Source organism: Homarus americanus, unplaced genomic scaffold (genome assembly GCF_018991925.1).
Source record: "Homarus americanus isolate GMGI-L3 unplaced genomic scaffold, GMGI_Hamer_2.0 scaffold24260, whole genome shotgun sequence".
Classification (NCBI taxonomy): domain Eukaryota; kingdom Metazoa; phylum Arthropoda; class Malacostraca; order Decapoda; family Nephropidae; genus Homarus; species Homarus americanus.
This window is the reverse complement of record NW_024721079.1, coordinates 5,871,526-5,895,090: the sequence shown is the minus strand read 5'-3', so window position 1 is coordinate 5,895,090 and position 23,565 is coordinate 5,871,526. Positions and strand designations below refer to the sequence as shown.

The 23,565-nt window shown below is 44.9% G+C and overlaps 1 protein-coding gene across 1 annotated transcript in view; it reads left to right on the top strand.

Moving 5' to 3' along the window:
- The window catches only part of LOC121861476 (NACHT and WD repeat domain-containing protein 2-like), a 40,695-nt gene extending 19,716 nt beyond the window's left edge, over positions 1-20,979 (top strand). The window contains exons 7-33 of the mRNA XM_042359253.1: positions 964-1,189; positions 1,469-1,667; positions 1,896-2,135; positions 3,290-3,391; positions 3,942-4,040; positions 4,476-4,615; positions 4,913-5,123; positions 5,395-5,496; positions 5,975-6,117; positions 6,484-6,630; positions 6,776-6,881; positions 7,604-7,771; positions 11,097-11,321; positions 11,450-11,662; positions 11,942-12,057; positions 13,001-13,198; positions 13,455-13,659; positions 13,915-14,048; positions 14,192-14,303; positions 14,481-14,587; positions 15,019-15,165; positions 15,344-15,482; positions 15,615-15,776; positions 16,334-16,537; positions 17,199-17,398; positions 17,879-18,068; positions 20,538-20,979. Of these exons, the coding sequence (XP_042215187.1) occupies positions 964-1,189; positions 1,469-1,667; positions 1,896-2,135; positions 3,290-3,391; positions 3,942-4,040; positions 4,476-4,615; positions 4,913-5,123; positions 5,395-5,496; positions 5,975-6,117; positions 6,484-6,630; positions 6,776-6,881; positions 7,604-7,771; positions 11,097-11,321; positions 11,450-11,662; positions 11,942-12,057; positions 13,001-13,198; positions 13,455-13,659; positions 13,915-14,048; positions 14,192-14,303; positions 14,481-14,587; positions 15,019-15,165; positions 15,344-15,482; positions 15,615-15,776; positions 16,334-16,537; positions 17,199-17,398; positions 17,879-18,068; positions 20,538-20,822 (4,520 nt within the window). The 3' untranslated portion in view covers positions 20,823-20,979. The remainder of the gene's footprint in view (positions 1-963; positions 1,190-1,468; positions 1,668-1,895; positions 2,136-3,289; positions 3,392-3,941; positions 4,041-4,475; positions 4,616-4,912; positions 5,124-5,394; positions 5,497-5,974; positions 6,118-6,483; positions 6,631-6,775; positions 6,882-7,603; positions 7,772-11,096; positions 11,322-11,449; positions 11,663-11,941; positions 12,058-13,000; positions 13,199-13,454; positions 13,660-13,914; positions 14,049-14,191; positions 14,304-14,480; positions 14,588-15,018; positions 15,166-15,343; positions 15,483-15,614; positions 15,777-16,333; positions 16,538-17,198; positions 17,399-17,878; positions 18,069-20,537) is intronic.
- The last annotated feature ends 2,586 nt before the right edge of the window (positions 20,980-23,565 follow it).

Sequence of the window (23,565 nt, the reverse complement as noted above, 5' to 3'; positions counted from 1 at the left end):
CTGGCCTCTTTCTCAGGCGCATTGATCATTGTGGTGGTCTTTTGTGATTGGCTGGCTTTTGCCTTCTTCGTATTGGCCGTTGTGGTGGCCTTCTGTGATTGGCTGGCCTCTTCCTGCCTCATATTGGTCGTTGTAGCGGTCTTCTTTGATTGGCTGGCCTCTTCCTCCTCCTCGTATTGGTCATTGTGGTGATCTTCTGTGATTGGCTGGCCTCTTCCTCCCTCCTATTGGCTGTGTAGTGTTCCTTGGTCAAGTTCACTCTCACAAATGGTTTACAGTTCTAATGGGCCCCATCCCTAACCTGACACTGACCTAGCTTAACTTAGTCTAACCTAATCTAATCTAACTTAATTTGCACTCCCTCAAGAGACGTAGAGTGAGGGGCGATATGATAGAAGTGTATAAATGAAAGTCAGGGCTAAACAAAGGTGATATAACAAAGGTACTCAAACTATCCAACCAGGAGTGAACTCGTAACAATGGTTTTAATTAGACAAATTTAGATTTTGGCGCGAGATAGGTAAACATTGGTTTGGAAATAGAGTAGTGGATGAGTGGAACAAGTTACCAAATATCATCATTAACTCGAACACGTTGGGTAGCTTCAAACATAGGTTGGATGGATATATGAGCGATAGGGGTTGGGTGTAAACGGGACTGCCCAGTATGGACCAATAGGCATGCTGCAGTTTCCTCCATTCTTATGTTCTTATGTCAACTTAGTCTAACCTAATCCAATCTTAACTTAACCTAACCTAACCTAACTTAAGACCTCCACTTGATACTGACCTCTAACCTCCACCCGATACTAACCTCTAACCTCTGACCTCCACCCGATACTAACCTCTCCCCGATAATGACCCCCACCCGATACTAACCTCTAACCTCCCCCGATATTAACCTCTCCCCGATAATGACCTCTCCCACGATACTAACTAACCTCCTGGTCCTCCCGTTCTGTAGTGACTGAGCGTGAGGTTATCAACGGTATCCTGAGCGTGAAGAACACCAAGAACCACACCCTGGCGCTGGTCCGCTACATCAACAACATCAACCTCCAGAACCTCCGCCGCGCCGCCAACTTTATCGACATCGTTAACAGACAGATAGACGGAGAGGCCATGAAGCTCCTGTCTGACCTGAGGGATGTGAGACTTCCCGCCAGGATAGAGTCGACTAATTACCACAGGTGAGGCAGGGTAGGGTGCTAATTACCACAGGTGAGGCAGGATTGGGTGCTAATTACTACAGTGGGGCAGGATAAGTCTATTAATTACTACAGGTGAGGCAAGGTAGGGTGCTAATTACCATAGGTGAGGCAGGATTGGGTGCTAATTACTACAGTGAGGCAGAATAAGTCTACTAATTTCCACAGGTGAGGCAGGATAGTGTGCTAATTACTACAGGTGAGGCAGGATATTGTCTACTGTGGAGGATTAATAACATCCTACACGGTCTCTCTGTACAGGTACACCGTGGAGTGGATTGGTCGCGAAGGACTGGCGAAGGAGACCCACGGGGAGTACCTGCAGGAGTTCTGTACCCACTTCTACAAGGGCATGACCAAACTTATCGACCGGGCCATGCGCAAGGAGGATTCTTCAGCTCAGGGTCAGATCATCACCGAGATTCTGCAGCATCTTCACGCCTGCAAGAACTCTGTAACGGTGAGTCCTGTGTGGGCGTGTGGGTGGTGAGGATGACTGGGTGTGGTGGTGAGGATGGATGAGTGTGGTGAACTAGTGATGGTTGTGGTGATGAAGAAGGTAGATAGAGAGGGACTACGTCAAGGAACCGTCACTACCCTGATCTTATACAGAGATAAACTAATAAGAACTCAGTCGTTGCATGTATCAAGATTCATCACATTTTACTGTACAATACTCATCCTGCAGGTGTTCTACGGGCGGGGGGAGGAGGTGAAGAAGGTGGAGGACTACATCAAGGGGCCTTCGGTGAGTCCCCTGCTGCTACACGGTGCTGGAGGCTGCGGCAAGACCTCCCTCTTGGCTAAATGCGCTTCCAACTGCATCGAGTGGCTCTCTCACGCCAAGCCCATCCTCGTCATCCGCTTCGTTGGCACCTCCCCGGAGTCCACGGCCCTCACCCCACTCCTGACCTCGATATGTCACCAGGTCAGTCAGTCAGGATGTAAGAGCCAGGTAACCAAAGGAGTCGTTTATGTGTATTTATGTCCTGGGGTCAAGGTCACGGGGTACTGGATCACTTTAAGCACTCGTGTGAGGTGTAACACACGTGAATTAGCCCCTGTGCGTGTGGCGGGACTCTTGGTCATAACATACCCATTACTGAATGAACGCCACGACTCTACTATAAATATCATGTTAACACGACAGTGACACAGGAGTCTTTTCACAATTGGAATAATCTTTAATGTCTGATAGAAATTTAAACCCTCATCCAGAGTTAACTCAATTGTACCTCCAAGGCAGCTTAAAAAAAAATAAAGAAAAGATTCCCATGGGCGCCATTTGTAAACACGAACGGCTTCATCACAACACGGCGATGCACAGGTCACTCACGATGGTGCGTGTTTACACTGCGTCAGCTGATGTGTTGCCAGATGGATGACGCAATTATGTGATTATCTTACTTATTATCATGAATTATCTTTTTTTATCCTGGCCTCTCGTAAAGCCATCATGTGTAAAATACACCGCTTAATTGCAACTGATTGACTGATTTGAGTTCTTAGTCTGTCTGATTTAATATATCACGAGTAATTTGTTAATATACTGCATAATGTCTTGTATACACCGTTAGTCATTCTGCTGTACATTACCTCAGGTCTCACCAGCAGCTGACCCGTGTTGATTGGTCTAATGAACCCCAGTACCTAATAGACCCCAGCCTAAGCAAGCACAGTACAGTATAACCATTGAGATTGGAGCCTAATCCCAATGGCTCCTAATCCTAAATATTATACTGTATATTTGTATGAGGTTATGTTAGGAATGACGTCCATTTTCACCTGATTTCTGGTCAATTTTATGCCTTAGACAATCTCTCTAATTATCTACCTGAGGTTCATTGGCAGCTAACCTAACCTAAGGTAACCTAACCTACCCCCAACACTAACCAATTCAGTCTAATCAAACCTTATCTAATCTAACCTAACCTAACCTAACCTAACCTATTTTAACCTAATGAAACCAAACTCATCGCTAACGAAATCTAACCTAACTCACTTAACCCGGCCAAAGCAAAGCTAACCTAACCTAACCTAACCTAACCTAACCGTAGGACCTTATTCTCTTATCCTTCACAGATCTCCTACAACTACATGCTACCTTTCGAGGATATCCCAGACGACCTGGTGCCTCTCACTGCCCACCTGAAGGAACTGCTCAACTGTGCCACTACCCAGATGGTAATAAATAAATCAGTTTACACCCCAATACTCCCCAGATGGTGATAAATACACTAGTTTACACCCCAATACTCCCCAGATGGTGATAAATACACCAGTTTGCACCCCAATACTCTCCCCAACACCTCAGGAAGACGCAGCTGAACACCAGACCCATGTACAGTACACAGGAGAGAGATTGTGTTTCATAAGAGCCATTGACGAACACAAAGCATCAATGTTCAGTCACTCAAAACATACTATCTATACACCTGTTGTCTCTTCTTCCCCCTGTTCTTCCTCCTCCTCCTCCTCCTCTTGTTCCTCCTCCTCATATTCCTCTTCGTCCTCCTCTTCGACCTCATTTTCCTCCTCTCGTCCACTTCCTTGACCACCCCTCCTCTCCTCCTTTTCTCTCTACAATATGTCTTCTTTATCTCTGATACAACTCCTCTTCCTACCCCTCCTTTTCTCCTTCCTTCCCCTCCTTCTCTTCCATCCCCTCCCCTTCCTCCTCCTCTTCCCGTCCACTTCCCTAACCACCAACCACCTTGTTTGTTTCCTCCGCCAGCCGCTGTTGATCTTCCTGGACAGTGTGGATCAGGTGACGGGAGCCACTGACGCTAACCGCATGTCCTGGATCCCTACCCGTCTCCCTCCTAACGTGAAGGTGCGTGGCCAACCCTCCACTCTCTCTGGACAAGGTGAGATGGGATAGTTGTATGTCCTTCCCTGAGGTACGGCATTGGAGTGTTCGTGGGTCAAGTGTAAGGAAGGGGGGAATCGTGGGTTAGGTGTAAGTTGAGAGTCGTAGGTTAGTCGTGGGTTGAGTTTGAGTTAAGGGGTCGTGGGTTAGGTGTAAGTTGAGAGTCGTAGGTTAGTCGCGGGTTGAGTTTGAGTTAATGGGTCGTGGGTTAGGTTTAGTTAGAGTAGTCGTGGGTTAGGTGTAAGTAAGGGGTTCTTGGGTTAAGTGTAACTGTGGTGGTCGTGAGTCAGTCGTGGGTTAGGTGTAGCTAGAAAAATCGTGGTTCAGGTTGATACTGTGGTGTTCGTGGGTTCAATCGTGGGTTCAGGTGTAACTGGTGTTCGTGGTCGTGGCCAACAGATCGTGGTGTCGTGCGTGTCAGAGGAGAACGACCCGGAGCTCTCCAAGGACTACACACTCCTGAGGCGGATGATCGACGACGTGGATCAGTTCCTGGAGGTGACGGCGCTGGGGGAAGACCTGGCCATGGATATTATCAAGTGAGTCTGGCCTTGAGTGCTCTGTCTGTCGGTCTGTCTTGTCTGTCTGCTTACCTGTTTGTTTTCTGTCTGTCTGTCTTATTCTCATCCCCTTATTTATAATGTCATCAAGTGAGTTAGTCTCTCTCTCTCTCTCTCTCGTTCCAATTTTTAGATAGATGAATATGTAGATAGATAGATAGATAGATAGATAGATAGATAATAGCAAAATGACAGATAGCTAGCAATAATAATACGTAAATAGCCACATAAGTAATGGTCATTGATCGTGTATGTCTGTGTGTATGTGTGTGACAGGAGGTGGATGAACACGGCCAAGCGGGACCTCAACAACTACCAGTGGCGTGTGGTGAGTAACGCCATCTCCCGCTGCTCTCTGCCGATCTTCGTTAAGTTGGTCTTCGCTGAGATCTGCCGCTGGAAGAGCTACAGTAAGCCTCAGGACACCTACCTCGCCTGTAACGTCATGGATTCCATTATGATGCTCTTTTCTAAGGTTGAGGTTAAGGTGAGTTGGCTTTGGTCCCTTCCCTTCCTTTCCCTTCCCTTCCCTTCCCTTCCCTTCCCTTCCCTTCCCTTCCCTTCCCTTCCCTTCCCTTCCCTTCCCTTCCCTTTCCTCTTCTCCTTCCCTTCCCCGTTTGGTAAGAGATGATTTTTTGTGGTTAATTTCACTGTGATGTTAACTCGATTTTTTTATTAGATTTGGTGCAAAGTTATGGTGATATTTTCTTTTTACTATATAAGTGTGTAAAGTGTGTCATTGTCTGGTGTGGGTGTAGCACGGGCGGCTGTTGGTGTCTCATGCCCTCGCCTACATCACCGCCAGCAAGAATGGTTTGTCCGAGTCAGAGCTGGAGGACCTCATCTCTCTCGACGACAAGGTACGTTAACCTCTCACACCTTGTTACCACCACTACTATTACTTCTACTACTTCTACTACTTCTACTACTTCTACTACTTCTACTACTCTTACTAACACTACTACTACGATTACTACTACTACTACTACTACTTCTACTATATTGTACACGTTCATTCATTCATAATTGACTATCGAATATTTATCCAAACCTAAGAGAGTTCCTATCCACGTAGAGTCGCCTGCACTTATACCTGGTACAGTGGCTGGTGCGTTTTGTAAGATGTGGCAACTCCGTGGAATGATTATTTAGCATTCTTAGTCTTATTGCAATGCTCCTTAGGGCCATTACTGGAGTTTAATACGATGTAAACAGACACATAGTTGCCACATGTCACAAAACGCAACAGCGCCATTGTACCAGGTATAAGTGCAGGCGACAGTACTTAGTTTCATCCCATGTAGATACCAATAGTACCACTGTAGATCCTTTTTGTAGGTACTGGATGACGTGTACCAATACCATATGCCACCGGTACGTCGGATCCCACCTCTCCTCTGGACCAGGATAAGAAATGACCTCCCCAACTACCTCTCAGATTGTGAGGCCGATGGTGTCTCCGTACTCAACTGGTACCACAGGTCAGTTGTCTCATTACTACTGTGTCAGAGGTCATTCAATGCTTACGTTCTATGGGTCCCCTCTTCCCCAATGTAGGTCAACTCATAGATCTCGTGTCAAAGGTCATTTAGTTACATGGTATTTGGTGTCATTCGCTACCCTTTATGTCTTCCTTATTGTAGAGAGAGAGAGAGAGAGAGAGAGAGAGAGAGAGAGAGACCAGACTTCACTCTCACCTCCTTCTCCCCTCAGTCAGTCAGAGAAAGAGTTAGAAAGATAAATAGAGAGAGACAAAGAAAAAAGAAAGTCAGAGAAAAGAGAGAGAGAGAGAGAGTTGAGACCTCCGGACCTCACTACCACCACCACCACCATCTCCTCCTCCACAGACAGTTCAACGAGGCGGCCAGAAAGAGGTACTTCACCAACCAGAACTTGGCCATGTACTTCTACTCCATGATCGCGGACTACTTCCTGGGCATGTGGGGGGGAGGGACACCCAAGCCCTTCAAGTACACCGAGATACAGAGACACAGGTGAGGGTACTGTCTGTCTGTCTGTCTGTCTGTATATGTTTTAGTCTGTCTCCTCTGTTTTTAGGAGCTGATATATTTTTTTATATATGTAATACGATCGAGACCAACCACTAATACAGTTGTTTGTTTGTTTGTTTGTTGTTAGATTCAACCTGAAAAGCAAGGAAGGTCTGGCTGACAGGAAGGTGCCAGCACAGCCTCTAGTATATTTCAACAAGGAAGGCAAACCTAGCAGATACAACTTGAGGAAGGTATGTTAGTTACAGTCTCTCTCTCTCTCTCTCTCTCTCTCTCTCTCTCTCTCTCTCTCTCTCTTTTCTCTATCTTCTCTATTTCTGTCCTAATCTGTCTCTGTTTCTCTTTTTTTTTCTCTCTCTGATCCCTCTTTCACACACACACACACACACACACACACACACACACTATATTACAATACCTTCACTTCATAATCTAATAATCGTATGACTTTATAATCATTATTTTTTCTTTAATTCCAGTATTGCTATTAATTACATTTCCCTAATACAGTACATACTATGATTACCTTTATCACTGCAGTACCCTCAAATGTCAGTACCATTACCATAATTACCCCCTGAGTGTACTTCTATGGTAGTTAAGAGGGCCCATGAGTTGAACCCTGCAGTTAGACAGAGTTGATTGTTGTTATCATCGGAATTGATTCGCCATTCCTCATACCAGTCCCAGAGACGTAACTTAACCTAACCTAACCCCAACCTAACCCTAAACCTAACCTAATCCTGAACCTAACCTAACCCTAAACCAAACCCTAAACCTAACCTAACCCTAAACCTAACCCTAAACCTAACCTAACCCTAAACCTAAACCTAACCTAACCCTAAACCTAACCTAACCCTAAACCTAACCTAACCCTAAACCTAACCTAACCCTAAACCTAACCTAACCCTAAACCTAACCTAACCCTAATACCATGATCTCTCTGACGTGGCAGTTCGGGGAGTTGCCGTTTCACTTGGTTCGAGCACGTCGGTTCGAGGACTTGTACAAATACGTGCTGTTCAACTACCAGTGGTTACACGCCAAGCTCAGCTCTTGTCCCCTTCAGGCTGTGCTGTCCGACTTTGAAGACGCCTCGTCCCACATCGATGACAGGGATCAGATATAGGTAAACGGAGGGTGGGGTGTTGTTGATGTTGTGGGGGGTGTAGTGGTGGTTGATGTTGTGGGGGTGTAGTGGTGGGGGGGTGATTTGTATTGGTGGGGGGTGATGTAATGGTGGGGGGTGATGTAGTGGTGGGGTGATGTGTAGTGGTGGGGGATGTGTGGGTGATGTAGTGGTGGGGTGGATGAATGGTGGGGGTGATGTAGGTGGGGGGTGATGTATGGTGGTAGGGGTGATGTAGTGGTGGGGTGATGTAGTGGTGGTGGGGTGATGTGTAGTGGTGGGGGTGATGTAGGTAGGGGTGATGTGTAGTGGTGGGGTGAGAATGTAGTGGTGGGGGGTGATGTGTAGTGGTGGGGGTGATGTGTAGTGGTGGTGGGGTGATGTGTAGTGGTGGGGGGTGATGTGTAGTGGTGGTAGTGGTGATGATGGTGAATGTTGATGATGATGATGGTGGTGGTGGTGGTGGTGAACATGGTAGTGGTAGTGTGGTGGTGGGTGCTGGTGATAGTGGTGGCGGCGTTGATGATAGTAGTGTGGTGTGGTGGTGGTGGTGGTGGTGGTGATAATGGTGGTAGGAGTGTAGAATGAATGACCTTGGTGTGATGATGATGATGATGGTGAAAATAGTGTCTCGTTCATCACCAAAACATTGACAACTAAACCACTTCCCAAATATCTTCAAAATTACGTAAAAATTAAAACCAAAGCAAATTTTAAGGATAAACTAACAAAGAGTTTTAAATTCCATCAGTTTTTTTTTTTAATTTTTAGGGTATAAAAATTATTATGATTTTCGATTATTTATATATTTTGCTGTTAAGTCATTATATTCATGATCTTTGGATAGTGATTTAACAAGCAGATGTAATTTTAAAAGGGTCAATTTTATTCAATTTGATTTTGATGTCCAAGTAATTTTTAGATTTTTTTTTTACAATTATATATCGGAATATAAACATTCACTTTTATTAAAATTTACAAAACGTTGTATATACTACTTTATCATTTTGTTTAATTACATTGTATAGGTATGTAGAAATGTTTTACAATAATGTATAATTTTCACTCACTTGTTGAACAAATTCGTAAATAAACATTCATCATTGTTAAATTTTTTAAGTAAAAGAATTTTTTTTAAAGTGATAATTAATTGATATTTTCTAATTTAAATAAAAGAACAAAGCTTTTTAATAATAATCATGAAAACTAAGACGTAATTCAGTATACAGTGTTTAAATAATAATAATACTAATAATAATAATAATAATAATAAATAATACTGAACACCTCACCAACACTTCCCAACAGTGAAGACAACAAGCTTAGGAAAAGGTATTGTAAGATGGTGTATGTGTGTGTCACTTGTTTGTTGCTGGCCACACCTCTTGGTCACCTGTAGTTATAAAGCCACCTCTTTTGGCCATCTGTTCTTGATAAATCTTCTGTATTGTTTCTGCCCACCTGTTATGGCCACCTGTTATGGCCATCTGTTCCTGAAGGCCCTCTTCTATTTATCCTGGCCACCTCTTAATACCTGTAATTATTTATATTTTTTCTGCCTATTTATATCAATGTCTTGTTCCATCTTTCCTCTGAACAATTCTGAACATTTCTTTTTGACATTCTTTCAGTTCTTCCACCTGAACAATTTCACAGTTCTTGTTCCATCATCTTCATTCCTTCATTCTGGATGTTCTTTTGTGGCTTTTACGTCTAATAATTTGTTCACTGATTCTACATGAACCATCTCTTGGCACTGTTCCTTCCTTCCTTCCTTCCTTCCTTCCTTCCTTCCTTCCTTCCTTCCTTCTCCTCCTCCTCTTCGCCCCCAGCCATACACAGTCTACGGGGACGACACTGTTACTGACTCATTCTCTCCCTCCCTCCTTCCTTCCCTCCCTCCCTGCTTCCTTCCCTCCCTCCCTCCTTCCTTCCCTCCCCCCTAAACCAGTGCACCAACTATATACTCCCCCCCCTTCCCCAGCGTCTACCCAATTTTATAAGAACATAATTACTGACTCTCTGGCCTGCCCACACAAACGCAGTGACCCCGAGAAGTGTTGAGTCAGGTCACATGGTAAGGTCAGCAACGAGTTGTAGACACGATCGCTTGCTGACTGACTTAATCTGACTGACATGTTGTATATATTTACGCTGCATCTTGATTTCTTTGTTTTTGTATATAAATATAGTGAGTAAAACACTTAAAGTCTATCCTTCAATAATGGTCCAATATATGACTCGCTACCAACACTATTACTACTGCTTATTTAGATCTAACCAACCATAGTATAATAGTCCAGGTTTACACACACACACACACACACACACACACACACACACACACACACACACACATACACACACACTCACACCTTTACCTCCAGACTTAACATCACGAGTGAAATGAAATCTGGAGAAATATAACACAACTTTCATTTTTGTTTTTCCTTTCCACCCAGCACACTTACTGGGGCTTCATGGGTGCCACAAGACCTCACCTGTTGGGTTATCTAGCTCTACTGTAGGTGCTTTAGGCCATTCTGGTTCCTCTTGGTCTCACAGTAGCCACAACCTTAACCTCTGCAAACATATTTTTATATATTTTTTTTATATAGTATTTTGATTTAGGTGACTGTATACATAAGGTGAGACCCAGGACGATCCTTTTAGTGTATACAGATTAATTAAACAGCTTCAGTAACCAGATTAAAGAGTTTATTCATAAGAGTATACATTGATGGTTAGTATAGTATACAGAATACAAAACAACTCATACTGTAACGCTTCTCTTATCTTGCTATAGATACATGATACCATACAGCTAATGCTTGTATATCAGATACATATAATACAAAAGTTTCATACTCTGTAACGCTTAACTTAATACCTTGCTATACAGAGATATATATAGTATAGCTCAAGCTTAATAAGATACATAGTGGTAATATAGATAGATACTGTACCCTGCAGCTTGTATCACAGGCTATATTATAAGAGAACCACTGCCAGTTAAGGAGAGGTCGGGGGCCTTTTTGGTGCATCTTCTACAGGAGTATTATTATTACTGATTGGAGAGAGAAACGCCAGACGCTACTAACTGCTTATGCTGGCGCCGTTTTTTTTATGGTAGGAGTTTTATAGTGCTAGAGTCCTCCACCCTGGGCCGTAGTGTCAACAACTGGATGGCAGTGTTAACGCTAGACTAGATCCTTCCCTTGATACTCCACCGTCTTGACCGGGTACCTCCTCCCTCCTCCAACACTCTCCTCCCCCTCCCTCTGCTGTACTGACTCTTCTCCACCACCACCACCACCACCACAGGGAACTGATGCTGGTAGCAGACGCACTGAGGCTGGGAGGCGCTATCCTCTCTCAGTACCCGGACATGCTCTCGCCCCAGCTGATCGGTCGCCTCCTGCCTGAGATGGAAACCAACCCTCACGTGAAGAGCTTGTTGGAGCAGTGTGACGCGGAGGGCATTGAACACTGCGGCCTCCTGCCCTCCTACCACTGCAGCCACACTCCTGGAGGACCCCTTAAGGTGACGCTCGCGCATACACACGCACACACGGACGGCACACACACACACACACACTGAAAAATCTATTGAATTTGACCTCTACAACACACCTCACTGACCTAAGATGACCTTTTGACCTCCCTTCACAGTATTCCCTGGAGGGTCATCAGTTCGCGGTGTTCGGGTTCTGCCTGACCCACGACCTGCGGTACATCGTGAGCGTCTCCAACAAGTTTATCACGTGGGACCTGTCGACCTCTGACCTGACCAGGGAGGTGGTGCCTGGTATTGAGGGCATCATGCAGGAGCTGGTCCTCTCCCCTGACAACAAGTACTCCATCGCTCACACCAACAACAGTCAGGTCAGTGTGGGAGGAGGGGGGGGAGACGAGAAGGAGGAAGAGGTAACGGAAAAAGAGAAGGAAGGAATGGAGAGGAGGAGGGGAAGAAAAGGAGGAGAAGGAAGAACAAAAACAAGAAGAAGGGAAGGAGGAGGAAGAATATTGATGATTGAGTCACTGTATAATGTGTTGTGTTATGATATTAACCTCCCTGCCTGTAACTGTATCATAACTGTACTCTCCCTCCCTCCCTCCCTCTCCCAGACACTAATAACTCTCCCTCTCTCTCCCTGGCTGCAGACGGTGCTCCTCAACATGCTAACGAGTGAGTTCTTCCTACTAGAGAATCCAATGTCCGGAGAGAAAGTGATCGGAACACTTCTCTCTGACTCGTGCGCCCTCATACACGGCGAGAGGTGGGTCATAGGTCACCAGGGAGGTCATATAGGATGTCTCACCTCATGTTTGGTTATATAGGGATATTATAGTCATATAGGTTGAGTAACGTGTATATAGTTTCCTAGAGGTCGTGAATGTAAAGATGGTGTATGTGTGTTTATTTGTTATTGCTAGTGGTGTTGTTTATATGTGCATACACAGTCAGGTTTTGGGGTACTGGTGATGGTGTACACACAGACGAATATGTTGTGGGTGTTGGTGAAGGCGTTGTGGGTGTTGGTGAAGGCGTTGTGGGTGTTGGTGAAGGTGTTGTGGGTGTTGGAGAAGGTGTTGTGGGTGTTGGTGAAGGCGTTGTGGGTGTTGGTGAAGGTGTTGTGGGTGTTGGTGAAAGGTGTTGTGGGTGTTGGTGAAGGCGTTGTGGGTGTTGGTGAAGCGTTGTGGGTGTTGTGAAGGTGTTGTGGGTGTTGGTGAAAGGTGTTGTGGGTGTTGGTGAAGGTGTTGTGGGTGTTGGTGAAGGCGTTGTGGGTTGTGAAGGTGTTGTGGGTGTTGGTGAAGGTGTTGTGGGTGTTGGTGAAGCGTTGTGGGTGTTGGTGAGGTGTTGTGGGTGTTGGTGAAGGTGTTGTGGGTGTTGGTGAAGGCGTTGTGGGTGTTGGTGAGTGTTGTTGTGGGTGTTGGTGAAGGTGTTGTGGGTGTTGGTGAAGGCGTTGTGGGTGTTGGTGAAGGCGTTGTGGGTGTTGGTGAAGGCGTTGTGGGTGTTGGTGAAGGTGTTGTGGGTGTTGGTGAAGGCGTTGTGGGTGTTGATGAAGCGTTGTGGGTGTTGGTGAAGGTGTTGTGGGTGTTGGTGAAGGCGTTGTGGGTGTTGGTGAAGGCGTTGTGGGTGTATGTGAAGAAGTTGTAGGTGTTGCTGGTGTTAGTAAGTATATTTTGGGTGTTAATGATGGTGTACACACATACCAACAGGTCGTGGGTGCTGTACACTCTGCGAGGGGAGGAGAAGGAGCGAGTATCATCACCCATAGACAAGCCGATCCTCTTCATGGATTTCAAGAGCCCCAACGACTACAGCCTCGTATGCTGGTCTGGAGACTTTGACGACAAGAACATGCTCGTCCACACCGTCGTCGCCTCCACCAGTTTCCCCATTCTCGAGTTCCACAGGTACAGGAGTTATGTTTCACTCAAGTTACAGGTAGAGGATCCTTCTTGTCCCTTCTTCCCTGATAAAGTAATTAAGTTAAACAGCACGTATTTCATCTCATTTCTTCCTCCTTTCTTCTTCTTTCTCCTCGTCTTCCTCCTCGTCCATTCTTGGTCCTTCCTTTGTCTTCCCTCTCGTCCCTTCTTCGTCTTTTCTTTGTCTTTTCTTTGTCTTCCACCCTGGCAGAGGAACTCACCTACACCTCATTCCCGGCAGCGTGATGACGTGGACCAAGTGTCGTCGGTGGCTGTACTGCTGCACAGAAGACCACGGCCAGGACGTGTGTGTGTACCGCCGTGATGACGAGGCCTCTTGCTGGACGCTGGACAGGGTCGTCGCCCCCAACAACCACAAGCTCCTGATGGTTCACCTCACAGGCGACCAGAAACACCTCATTGGCACCTTCATGACAGGGTTCCAGGTGAGTGAAGCCTTATTGGCACCAGGGTTAATATCACCGTAGAAACACCTCAATGATAATCTTTTGTTGATGCAGGTAGATTATGCACAGGTATCTGTAAAGGTGTGTGGCCTCGATACCTCTGAATAGTACGACCCAATGTGATTATGAAGATATTATAGGGATTATTCCACCCTGTTAAGAATTTGAAAGAAGATTTTTGTATGTGTGGGGTCCATTTTATATATACGTACGTGTGTGTGTGTGTGTGTGCAGGTGTGGGAGGTGGAGAGTGGGGCGGCATGGACGCTGATGCTGCCTCATGGGATCAGGAACATCTCCACTCAGCTGCTCAAGTCCAACTCCTGTGTCCTCTCTAAAGGCTACAAGTATGCTGTGGCGGGCGTTAGGTGAGTCTCGGGGCTATGCTGAATGAAGGAGGACTGTCAGTGGATGCATAATATGACTATTCGTTAAGTATATATTAAGTCATGAAGAATTGTCTTGTTTTATAAAGAGGGACATTATTAATCTGTTGTCTTCCCTCCTCCAGAAAGAACCTATACGTGTGGGAGCTACAGAGTCAGGATCTGCTTAAGGTCCTCGATGCTCACTTCGGCCGCATCATCGATATGGTCGCCCTCGTCGTCGGCTCCTGGAACTCCGTACGTTCTTGAAGTGTGACTTTGACTTATCCACGTTCCCGTTAACTTCTGACTAAAGGATGATTGAAATTTATTGCACACACACACACGCATCCACCCACCCACCCACCCACCCACCCACCCAAAAGAAAATCCAGCATGAAAATCTACTCTACTAATATTGTCATGTTGTCGCAGGTAATCACGTCATCGCTGGACAGAACCGTCAAGGTGTGGAACATCAATAACATCTTCGAGCAGGTACACGTCATCGACCGTCACGAGCTGCAGGTGGACGATATCAGGTGAGGGATGAGGGAGCAGGGGAGGGGCGAGGGAGAAGGAGAGGGTAAGGGAACGAGGGGTGAAAGAGGGAGGGAGGGGTGAGGGAGGGAGGAATGAGAGAGAGAGGGTGTTAGGGGTAAGGGAGGAAAGGGGCAAGGGAAAGATGGCAAGGGAATAACCGGAAGGAATAACATTAAAGGGACGATATAATGCAATGAAAAGCACAAATGAAGCACAGTAGTGAAATAGAGAGCATGTATATATGTATGTATGTATGTATAGAGAGAGAGAGAGCATGTGTTATTACAAGATAATCATGCCTTTAAGGTTTGGTTAGGTTAGGTTAGGTTAGGTTAGATTTTTAAGGAATAAATTAAGAATCTAACTTAATTAATGTAAGTTTGAGGGTTTTTTTTATAAGTGATTTCAATTTTCTTCTTCTTTTCGTCAGTATGGCGGCCAATAGCCCGATAGCTGTAACAGTGACCAGAAACTGTGTGGGTATTTGGAACGTGAGGCTTGGTAAGCTGGTGAGCAAGCTGGCCGACTCACCTCTTGGGGCCATCGTCACCCAAGCCGGCATCACCAGTAACAGCAGGTATAGGAACCACACACACACACACACACACACACACATACATATATTCTCTCTCTCTCTCTCTCTCTCTCTCTCTCTCTCTCTCTCTCTCACACCACGTTTTTACCTTTTCTCGTTCCTTACCGCCACGTTCTTACAAGATTCGTTCATATCTCACCATCCTCGTGTCTCCCTCTAGATACATCGTGTCGACCGAGTCAGGGAACGTGTTGATCTGGAACGTGAGAGCCGAGGCGGTGCTGTTCAAGGGGGAGCAGAAGAACGTACAACAGCTGCTCCTTCTGGATGACGATAGCAAGTGCGTCGCGGTGTCCAAGGTGCGTCAGAGTGTGTGTGTGTGAGAGAGAGAGAGAGAGAGAGAGAGAGAGAGAGAGAGAGACTCATTTATGACCAATCTTCCCAAATTTGCCCATAGGATCATGATTAACACCACCTCTCTCCTTCGCCAGGTGTCGTTGGAGACAGGTGAGTTGTCCTGCTTCTTGGTTACTCGCTCTATACCCACCGGCGAGAAGGTCTACGAGCTGGACTACCCGATCCGTACCTTCCGTCAGATAGCGGTGACAGCAGACGGCTTATTCCTCGTCATACCTTCAATAGATGGCCTGAAGGTGGGTGAGGAGGAACGATACTCTGGTGAGAAGAACTGAATACATATATAGGGAGAAAAGGGAGATAGGGAGACGATAAGTGGGGAGTTTAGTGGAAAAAGAAGGTGGAAAAGGAGAGGGTGCTGTTGGAAAATTTGAATGGAAAAGGAAGGAAACGAATGATGGAAAGGTAATGAAACTGTTTATAGCTGCAGCAGGAAGAGCTATGATGAAAAACAAAATAAATGGTGAAAAAAAATGATTTGTGAGGAAGAAAGAGACTCCGGGTAGTAAGCTGGATGGGGAGGCATGATTGGAGACGTGAATTTGGGGAGACTTGTAGGAAAACAACGACATTGAAGGTTTACTAAATTAAACTGTACTGTGGGTTCATTCACATAAATGTATTACGTTACTAGAAATAATCAAGTTAGTGTTGCAAAAAGCTGTATTTAAGAAAATCAAGAAATTATTTGTTTAAAGAAAACGAATGAAGTATTATTTTTAAGCAGTAACTATACCATTTAACAAAGCACTCGCAGATGCCTTTTTAATCCCATACCAACGGTTATTGACAGGATGTACTGCTGATCTACCACGCCAAGACGGGAACTCTGGTACACAAGATGCCTCTCAAGTACTCGGGATTCAAAGACTTTCACTTGGTTGTGCCGCTGCCCAACAAACCCACACAGGTAGCGCTTATCGATCAGGACAAAGGCAACATTGTCGACATCCGCACCAAGAAGTTTGTCCGTTCTATTCCAAAATGGGGTGGCAAGGTCTGTATATAATCACCGATAATCCTAAATATAATTATACTTGCATATAATTGTATCCCAAAGTTCAAGTCTTGTATATGATATAATCTTACAGGTGTATAGTTATTGAGATCATATTTTCTTAATAATTATCAGTGAGGTAAATATTATCTTAGGTGAATGACATAGATGGTGTAAATTCTCTACTGTTAAAAGCCTATGAGACCTGAACCACCCGGCTGGTCATTCTTTACACAAGTCCCTCCTCACTCACTGTTGGTGAGTTCTGTCTTGATCCTTCATGACTTTCCTTGGTCATGTACAGTTTATATCTTAGAAGGACTTGACCCTCAGCTGCAGCCTCCTCTCCCCCCCCCCTCCCTCTAATGTCTCTTACTGGGTGTCTCTATTTTTCTCATTTTGTTTGGGTCGACGATCAGTGTTCTGACGAGCTTCATTTCACAAACATCTTCATCTATCTCGTCCTCTTAGTCCTTGTGTTCCTCATCAGTGGAAAGTCATATATTTCATTCCACTAATAACTTACAACCTCTCAACTGTACATACTATAACTCTCAAGACAAAATCTGCTTCTTAAACAACACAGTGTCAGGTGTCGCTTCATTATGCCACGTCTCTCACTCACCTCACAACCTCCTAATCACTGGTGGTGTGGTGGCAGGTGTCTAAGGATGGTCGGTACGGGCTCTACGCTCCTGCCAGAGGTGGCCTGGAACTGCTGGAGTTGCGTCACGGCACCTCTGTCAAGACGCTCATCCCCAGGGTGGCCGAGGGCGTCTTCTCCGTTATTTGCCTCTTCACTCGCACCGACGAGTATGTCCTCTACTACCACGGCGGCCGCAAGACAATCAGAGTCTTCAGGTATGATCAGGAATGTGATAATGATTAAGAGTCCTCCAGTTAATTCTGTAATGATAATCCTCAGGTGAGTTACGTTCAACTTGTGTCTTTATGTCGTTGGTGTGACAAGAACAGTCTTCCTTCATCAGTGAGGTAAAGTAGTTGGTTCTCTGGGAGGTAAAATACTGTTACTTGGTGTTGTCTCTCAGCACCACCATGGATCACCATGTTGTTTTAGGATACTGATAAAAACGCTAAGCATATTTACCTCTGACTACCACGAAGATGTGTGTAGACATTTATGCTATTTGCAAAGGTCCTTTTCATATCAACAGTTCTCACTGAGATGGACAACTTGGAAATATGATTTTCAATGTAGGAAAAGTGTATTCTGCAGTTATCCCTTTCGCTACATCTTTAGGTGCAGCGGCTCCACCACAGTCACACATCTTGCACCATCATTCCTGTGACTTCTTAATACTGAGCTGCAGGTGTCCTCAGGGTGACGGACGGCAAGATGATTGCTAACTACCGGGTACAGGCGGAGCTGACGGCTATCGCGGCGAGTGAGGACGGCCGTACTATCGTGTTGGGCACCGTGGACGGCTGCCTCTCCTCCATCACCATTGCTGACCCCACCAGGCCAGGCATAAGGGACTACCTCGCAGACCTTCCCTCCAGGAACCCTCAGGTAAACATCCATCTTGACTATCTGTTTTATAGGGGCAGGCAAGAGGTCCTAAGGACAGACTTTTTTTTTAAAGGCATTTAATAGTTGTGGTTGTTCTTTGACGAACAGTGCCCCGTAATTGCTACTGCTTTGAAGGACGGTGTCTGAATGTGACATCTTCTCTGAGGTTTAATAACTGGTTGCTTTTTTTATCTTGGGTTGAGTGAATGGATGATTTTTTTGTATCAGAGTTTTAACTCGTTCATATTACTGTGCTGCCGCCTCATGAACTCTTGCTGCTGAATGTGGTTACTGACGACCGACCAGTGAATGACGGGTGACTGTACTGTGACTGGAGGTGGCAGCTGCATTAAGGAGGAAGCTAAGAGACTGCTGCACTGGAGACAATGATCAGTTTTGGTCACCATATAGGGACGGGCAGTGACCGGTCCTGGTGCTGCAACTCATAAATAACCACAGTGTCATAAGAGGCAGCTGGTGGCGGAACCTGTTGTGTTTGGTGTGTGTGGAGCTGCGGTCGTGGTGTCGTGTTGGTGTCGTCAGCGTGTGATACCTTGGCCTTGTTGTCATAGATAGAAATAAAACCCTATACACGACGTCCCTGACTGCCACAACCAAACGGGAAGTGAGAGGAACTGCTGTAGGGGTAGTCAGCCTCCTACCCCATAACTGCTTGAATGGGATTTATTTTCCTCCTTCGTCCTTGTTTGAAGTGTGTTGCGTCCACTATGCCTCCAGTTATTCTTTTTCCTTAAACCTGTCTCATATACCTTGTGCTCCAGTGTTTACATGGAGAACTCCGGAAGTACCGCCCTAGTAGGAGGAGGTTACATTTACACACACCCAGAAAACAGTGTAGTAATTTAAAAAACTTTGCTGAAGGTAATCGAATTTGCGTCTCTCTCTCTCCCTCTCACTCTCTCCCTCTTTCACACTTATCAAAACAGCTGGGAACGCCTGAGCCATTTTCTCTGTACTTGTATTATCACTTTCTATCTCAAACGACGAAGGAGAATAGGAAGTGTGAAAATCCTCGACACTTTTGACTTGCCCGAAGAAGAAGAAGAAGAAGAAGAAGAAGAAGATAGAGGGTCATAGAAAGAAGGAAAATAAAGAAAGCGAGAAGGAAAGGAATAGAAGAGAAGACAGGAGATGAAGAAAATGAAGAAGAAGAAGAAGAAGAAGAAACATTGGGATGAAAGAGAAGGAGAAGGAGGGGAATAAGAGGTGATAAAACCCGGGTATTATGAATGCGACAATAAGAAACATCTGTTGACGAGCTGTTCATTACGTAATATTTTTTCTCTATTTTTTAATGTATTTTTTATTTATTTATTTTATTTTTTTACTTTTTATATTTTACCATCAGCCGGTTCCCAGAACTTGCTTGACCGCACGAGAACTGGATGGTCGTCTCCAGCACACACAGAAAGAAACGATTGACAGACGAATGGACAGTCAGACAGTCAAGTAAACAGTCAGTCATTCAACCAGTCAGTTAGAAAGAGGTGTTCCTTAAGTTTCTGCACTCTGGAGTTTGTCATTTGTACTCGAGGAGTTGTCATTGTACTCAAGGGTCACAAGTCATAGTACTCGAAGGGTTTCAAGTCGTACTTATGAGGGCTGAGTTATTGCCTTCACTATTTGAACAAGAAGTATCTTATTCTCCAGAGCTCATGAATTATAATGGGATGACATGAAGATTAAGCACCCCAGCTTATTTTAATTGATGATTAAACACCCTAACTCTAACTTAACCTAACCTAACCTAACTCTAACTTAACCTAACCTAAACAAAGCTAACCTAACCTAATCTCCAAGGTAGGATTAGGGTGTTCAATCATCAGGTGAATTATGCTAGGGTGTCTAATCCTTAAGTGATCAATATAATGTTACTCTAAAGCCCTTCAGTGGTTGTCGTGTCGTTTACTCTACAAGTTAAAGGAGATGTAGTTATTTACTCTCGCCATGTACACTTTCAGCAACAAAGGGGCGGAGCTTGAGGTTTGTGTATAAACATGACGTCACGAAGAACGTCCAATCAGGTACGCGGGTTAATCCTCTGGTCGGGGAAGGTCTGCTGCATAAGGGGCGACATTTGCGAGTGTTTAAGACATACAGTGCATGTTTACCTTAAAGTTTATTGTTTAAAAGGAAGTTTGATATTCATAAGTCATATAAGTATAAATTTGTTTTGATATAATATATTTACCACTATGTAATACCATTGTTAGTTAGATAATAGCTTTTCATTTCTGAGTTTGTGTGGTCTGTTATTAAATGTTGATTTTATTCCACAGACCTTGTACACTTGTGTATAATTAGTCCACCAACCTTTGAGGGAAAGATGATTTGACATAACTAAAAAAGTCCTGAATTAATCTAACTTGTAAGAAATTAAACCTTGGAAATATTCTCTCTTTGGCATTAAACATATTTCTGTTGATTCTGTGGACGACGAAACTGTAGGAGGAGGATGTAAGTGTTGAGCTCCTGTCATGGTGGAGGACAGGCCGGGAGGTGCGACGCCCTGCTGTCTGCCTCTCTCTCTCTCTCACTTGTTGTAAAATAGGACACACACACACACACACACACACACACACACACACACACACACTGTTCCCTCCCTCACACACAACACTCCTTCCCTTCCTCTCTGAAGTATTTACGACCCCTCTGCTATCTCTCCCTCTCCCCTTCTATATATCTATGCATCCACACTACCCCTCTCACACACTATCCTCTACATGCTGATGCACCCACACTAACCACTCTTCTTTACACCCACGCATCCTCACCAAACCTCACTCATTCTCATCTATACGCATCCACACCAACTCTACGGTAGTTCGGTCTCTTTACAAAACGCACGTACTCACTAACTCAGTCATGCCCTCTACCTAACCCCCCACAACACACACACACAGCACTAACATAAACCCTACTCATAATCCCTCAATATCCACGCCCCCACACCCCCCACGCCCCCCACCCACCCCCCCACACCAACCCTCATCCAACTAGTTAGACGCATCCCGTAGCCTGAAATGAGCTGCGACAGTCATAAATCCGAACTCTCCATCTGAACGACTAATGATCAAAAGATTTTCTTGTTATGCTCGGTGAACCATTTAAGCTGAAGCGTTTGAGTGAACAGAAGACTCGACTGCTGTGTGATTTTACGTGATGAAATAACACATACCATATACCCATACATCTGTACAGGAGACAAACAGCTGCTGTGTAATAATTCTTCGACAAAAAACATAATAGGAGTTGTTTTAGAGTATGTATGACTAGTATGTCGTAAAATTACAGCTCATGGCAGGTTCCAGGATGAAAACAAAAGACTAGTGCCTCGTCGTTCCCCATCTGCCTCTCACACTAAAGTATTACTGGCTGGCTGCACCACCACACACCAGTCACTACCACTTGAAACTGCGGATGTTGTGTTATGTTCGTCCTTAACCTGTCTTTAAAACAACAAAGTAATTATGATATTCTGCCCGTAATTTTCCGTCAAGAAGCAATAGATTGAGGTAGAAATTCCAGCGTCTAGATATAGTGAGAGTATTGATGGTGATGATAGTGGTGGTGACAGTAGTGGTGGTGCAGGGTATCCGTCTTTGTGTGTGTGTGTGTAAGTGGTGGTGGCGCTGAAGGGGTACTGGGTCTAGGTTACACTCATCACGTACCAGTAGACACCCGTAGAAACAATTTTATACACTTTTCTTGTAGACGGTTTGTAATTTTTGGATGATCGTGTTTTGACATTTTTCTTTTGTGTATAACTTGCCATTTTCTCACGTAGTTATGAAGCAACAGTATTTAGCTGTAGATGATAAAGTAGCAGAGATAAAACTGTAGCATTAAACTAGACAATATTTATTAGATAATTGTTTAAAAAAAAAGAATAAATATAATGTAGATAATGTGGCCAGGTGGAGCTTGTACCCACACTCACCCCCACCATAGTAGTGCTGATGTGACCCTTTGTTCCTTGTTATATAGGGGTGAGGTGGCCGAGTGGATATAGCGCTCGCCTCCTGTCCTTAGGGTCGCTGGTTCGCACCCATTTCACCCCCCAGTCCACCCAGCTGTAAATGGGTACCTAACTTTACGGTTGGGGAAGTGAAGGCGGTCGAGTGCAGTACCGGCCATGCTGCCTCCTTGTGTACCGAAGGCTTAGTGTCTCTACAAGACCCTCTCTCACTTTCTATTCCTTGTTACTACCACCAGTACTTCCCTCACACCTATCTTCTTCTGCCTTCCTCCTCCCTCACTCTTTATCCTTCCTTCTCCTCCCCCACCTTCCCTCCCCCCTCACCCTTCTCTTTCCTCCTACTCACCCCTCACTTTCCCTTCTCCTCCCTCACCTTCCCTCCATCCTCACCCCTCACTCTCTCTTCTCCTCTCGCTCTCCTCCTCGCTCAGCCATCACCCTTCCTCCTCTCTCACCCTTTCGCTTCCAATCCATCTCTTCCACTATCCTTCCTTCTCTTCCTCTCTTCATTCTTTCTGTTCCTCTCTCCTACCTTTTCTCCCTTTCCTATTCCTCTCTCCCTACCCTTCCTCTCCTCTCTCTTCTTCCCTTTCGTCTCTTTCTCTCTTTCCTTCCTTCACCTCCCCCTCCCACCTCTCTCTCCCCCTCTCACGTACCTCACCTCTCCCTGCCAGCGGTACGAGGAGGAGGAAGCCAAGCAGAACATGACTCTCCGACGGGCAGTCAACATGGTGATGATGACAAACAGACTTCAGGGCATCGGCTGTGTCACTGGAGAGTCAGCATAGTGTGTGGCTGTGTCAGTATAGCGTGTGGATGGGTCAGTGTAGTGTATCAGTCAGCATAGTGCGTGGTTGAGTCAGTTTAGTGTGGCTGTGTCAGCATAGTGTGTGGATGTGTCAGTATAGTGCGTCAGTCAGCAAAATGTGTGTTAGAGTCAATGTATAGTGAGTGGCTGTGTCAGCATAGGGCGTGGTAGAGTCAGCAGAGTGTGTCAGTTAGTGTGCGTGTCAAAAAGTTAGCCCAATCAGGCAGCATAGTCAGTGGCAAAGTCAGCCTAATGTGTCAAAATTGTATGTGTTATAGTCCGCATAGTGAGTGGCAAAAAGTCAGCCCAGTGTGTCAGCATAATGTTTGGCAAAGTCAGTCCAGTGTGTGTGTGTGTGTGTACAGTATGTATGAAGAAAGAAAACTAAAAAAGAACATCTTTGTCATATTGAACAAACTCTTTGGTTCACTCCGTTATCTAAAACCTAAATTATGTATAGGTGAATTTCCTAACTAAATTAACTTAATGAACTTAATTAATAAACAAATAAATACCTAAAGAAAATATAGATAAGAAATTACAAGTGATATAGAAATTAAATCTACTAAATTAATGTATTTCTGAGGATGTCAAACAATAGATGAATAATTGTTTGTTTACGTTCTATAGTTGATGTTTATACTTTACATATACATAATAAAAATTACATGTCAGATTTGTTTATA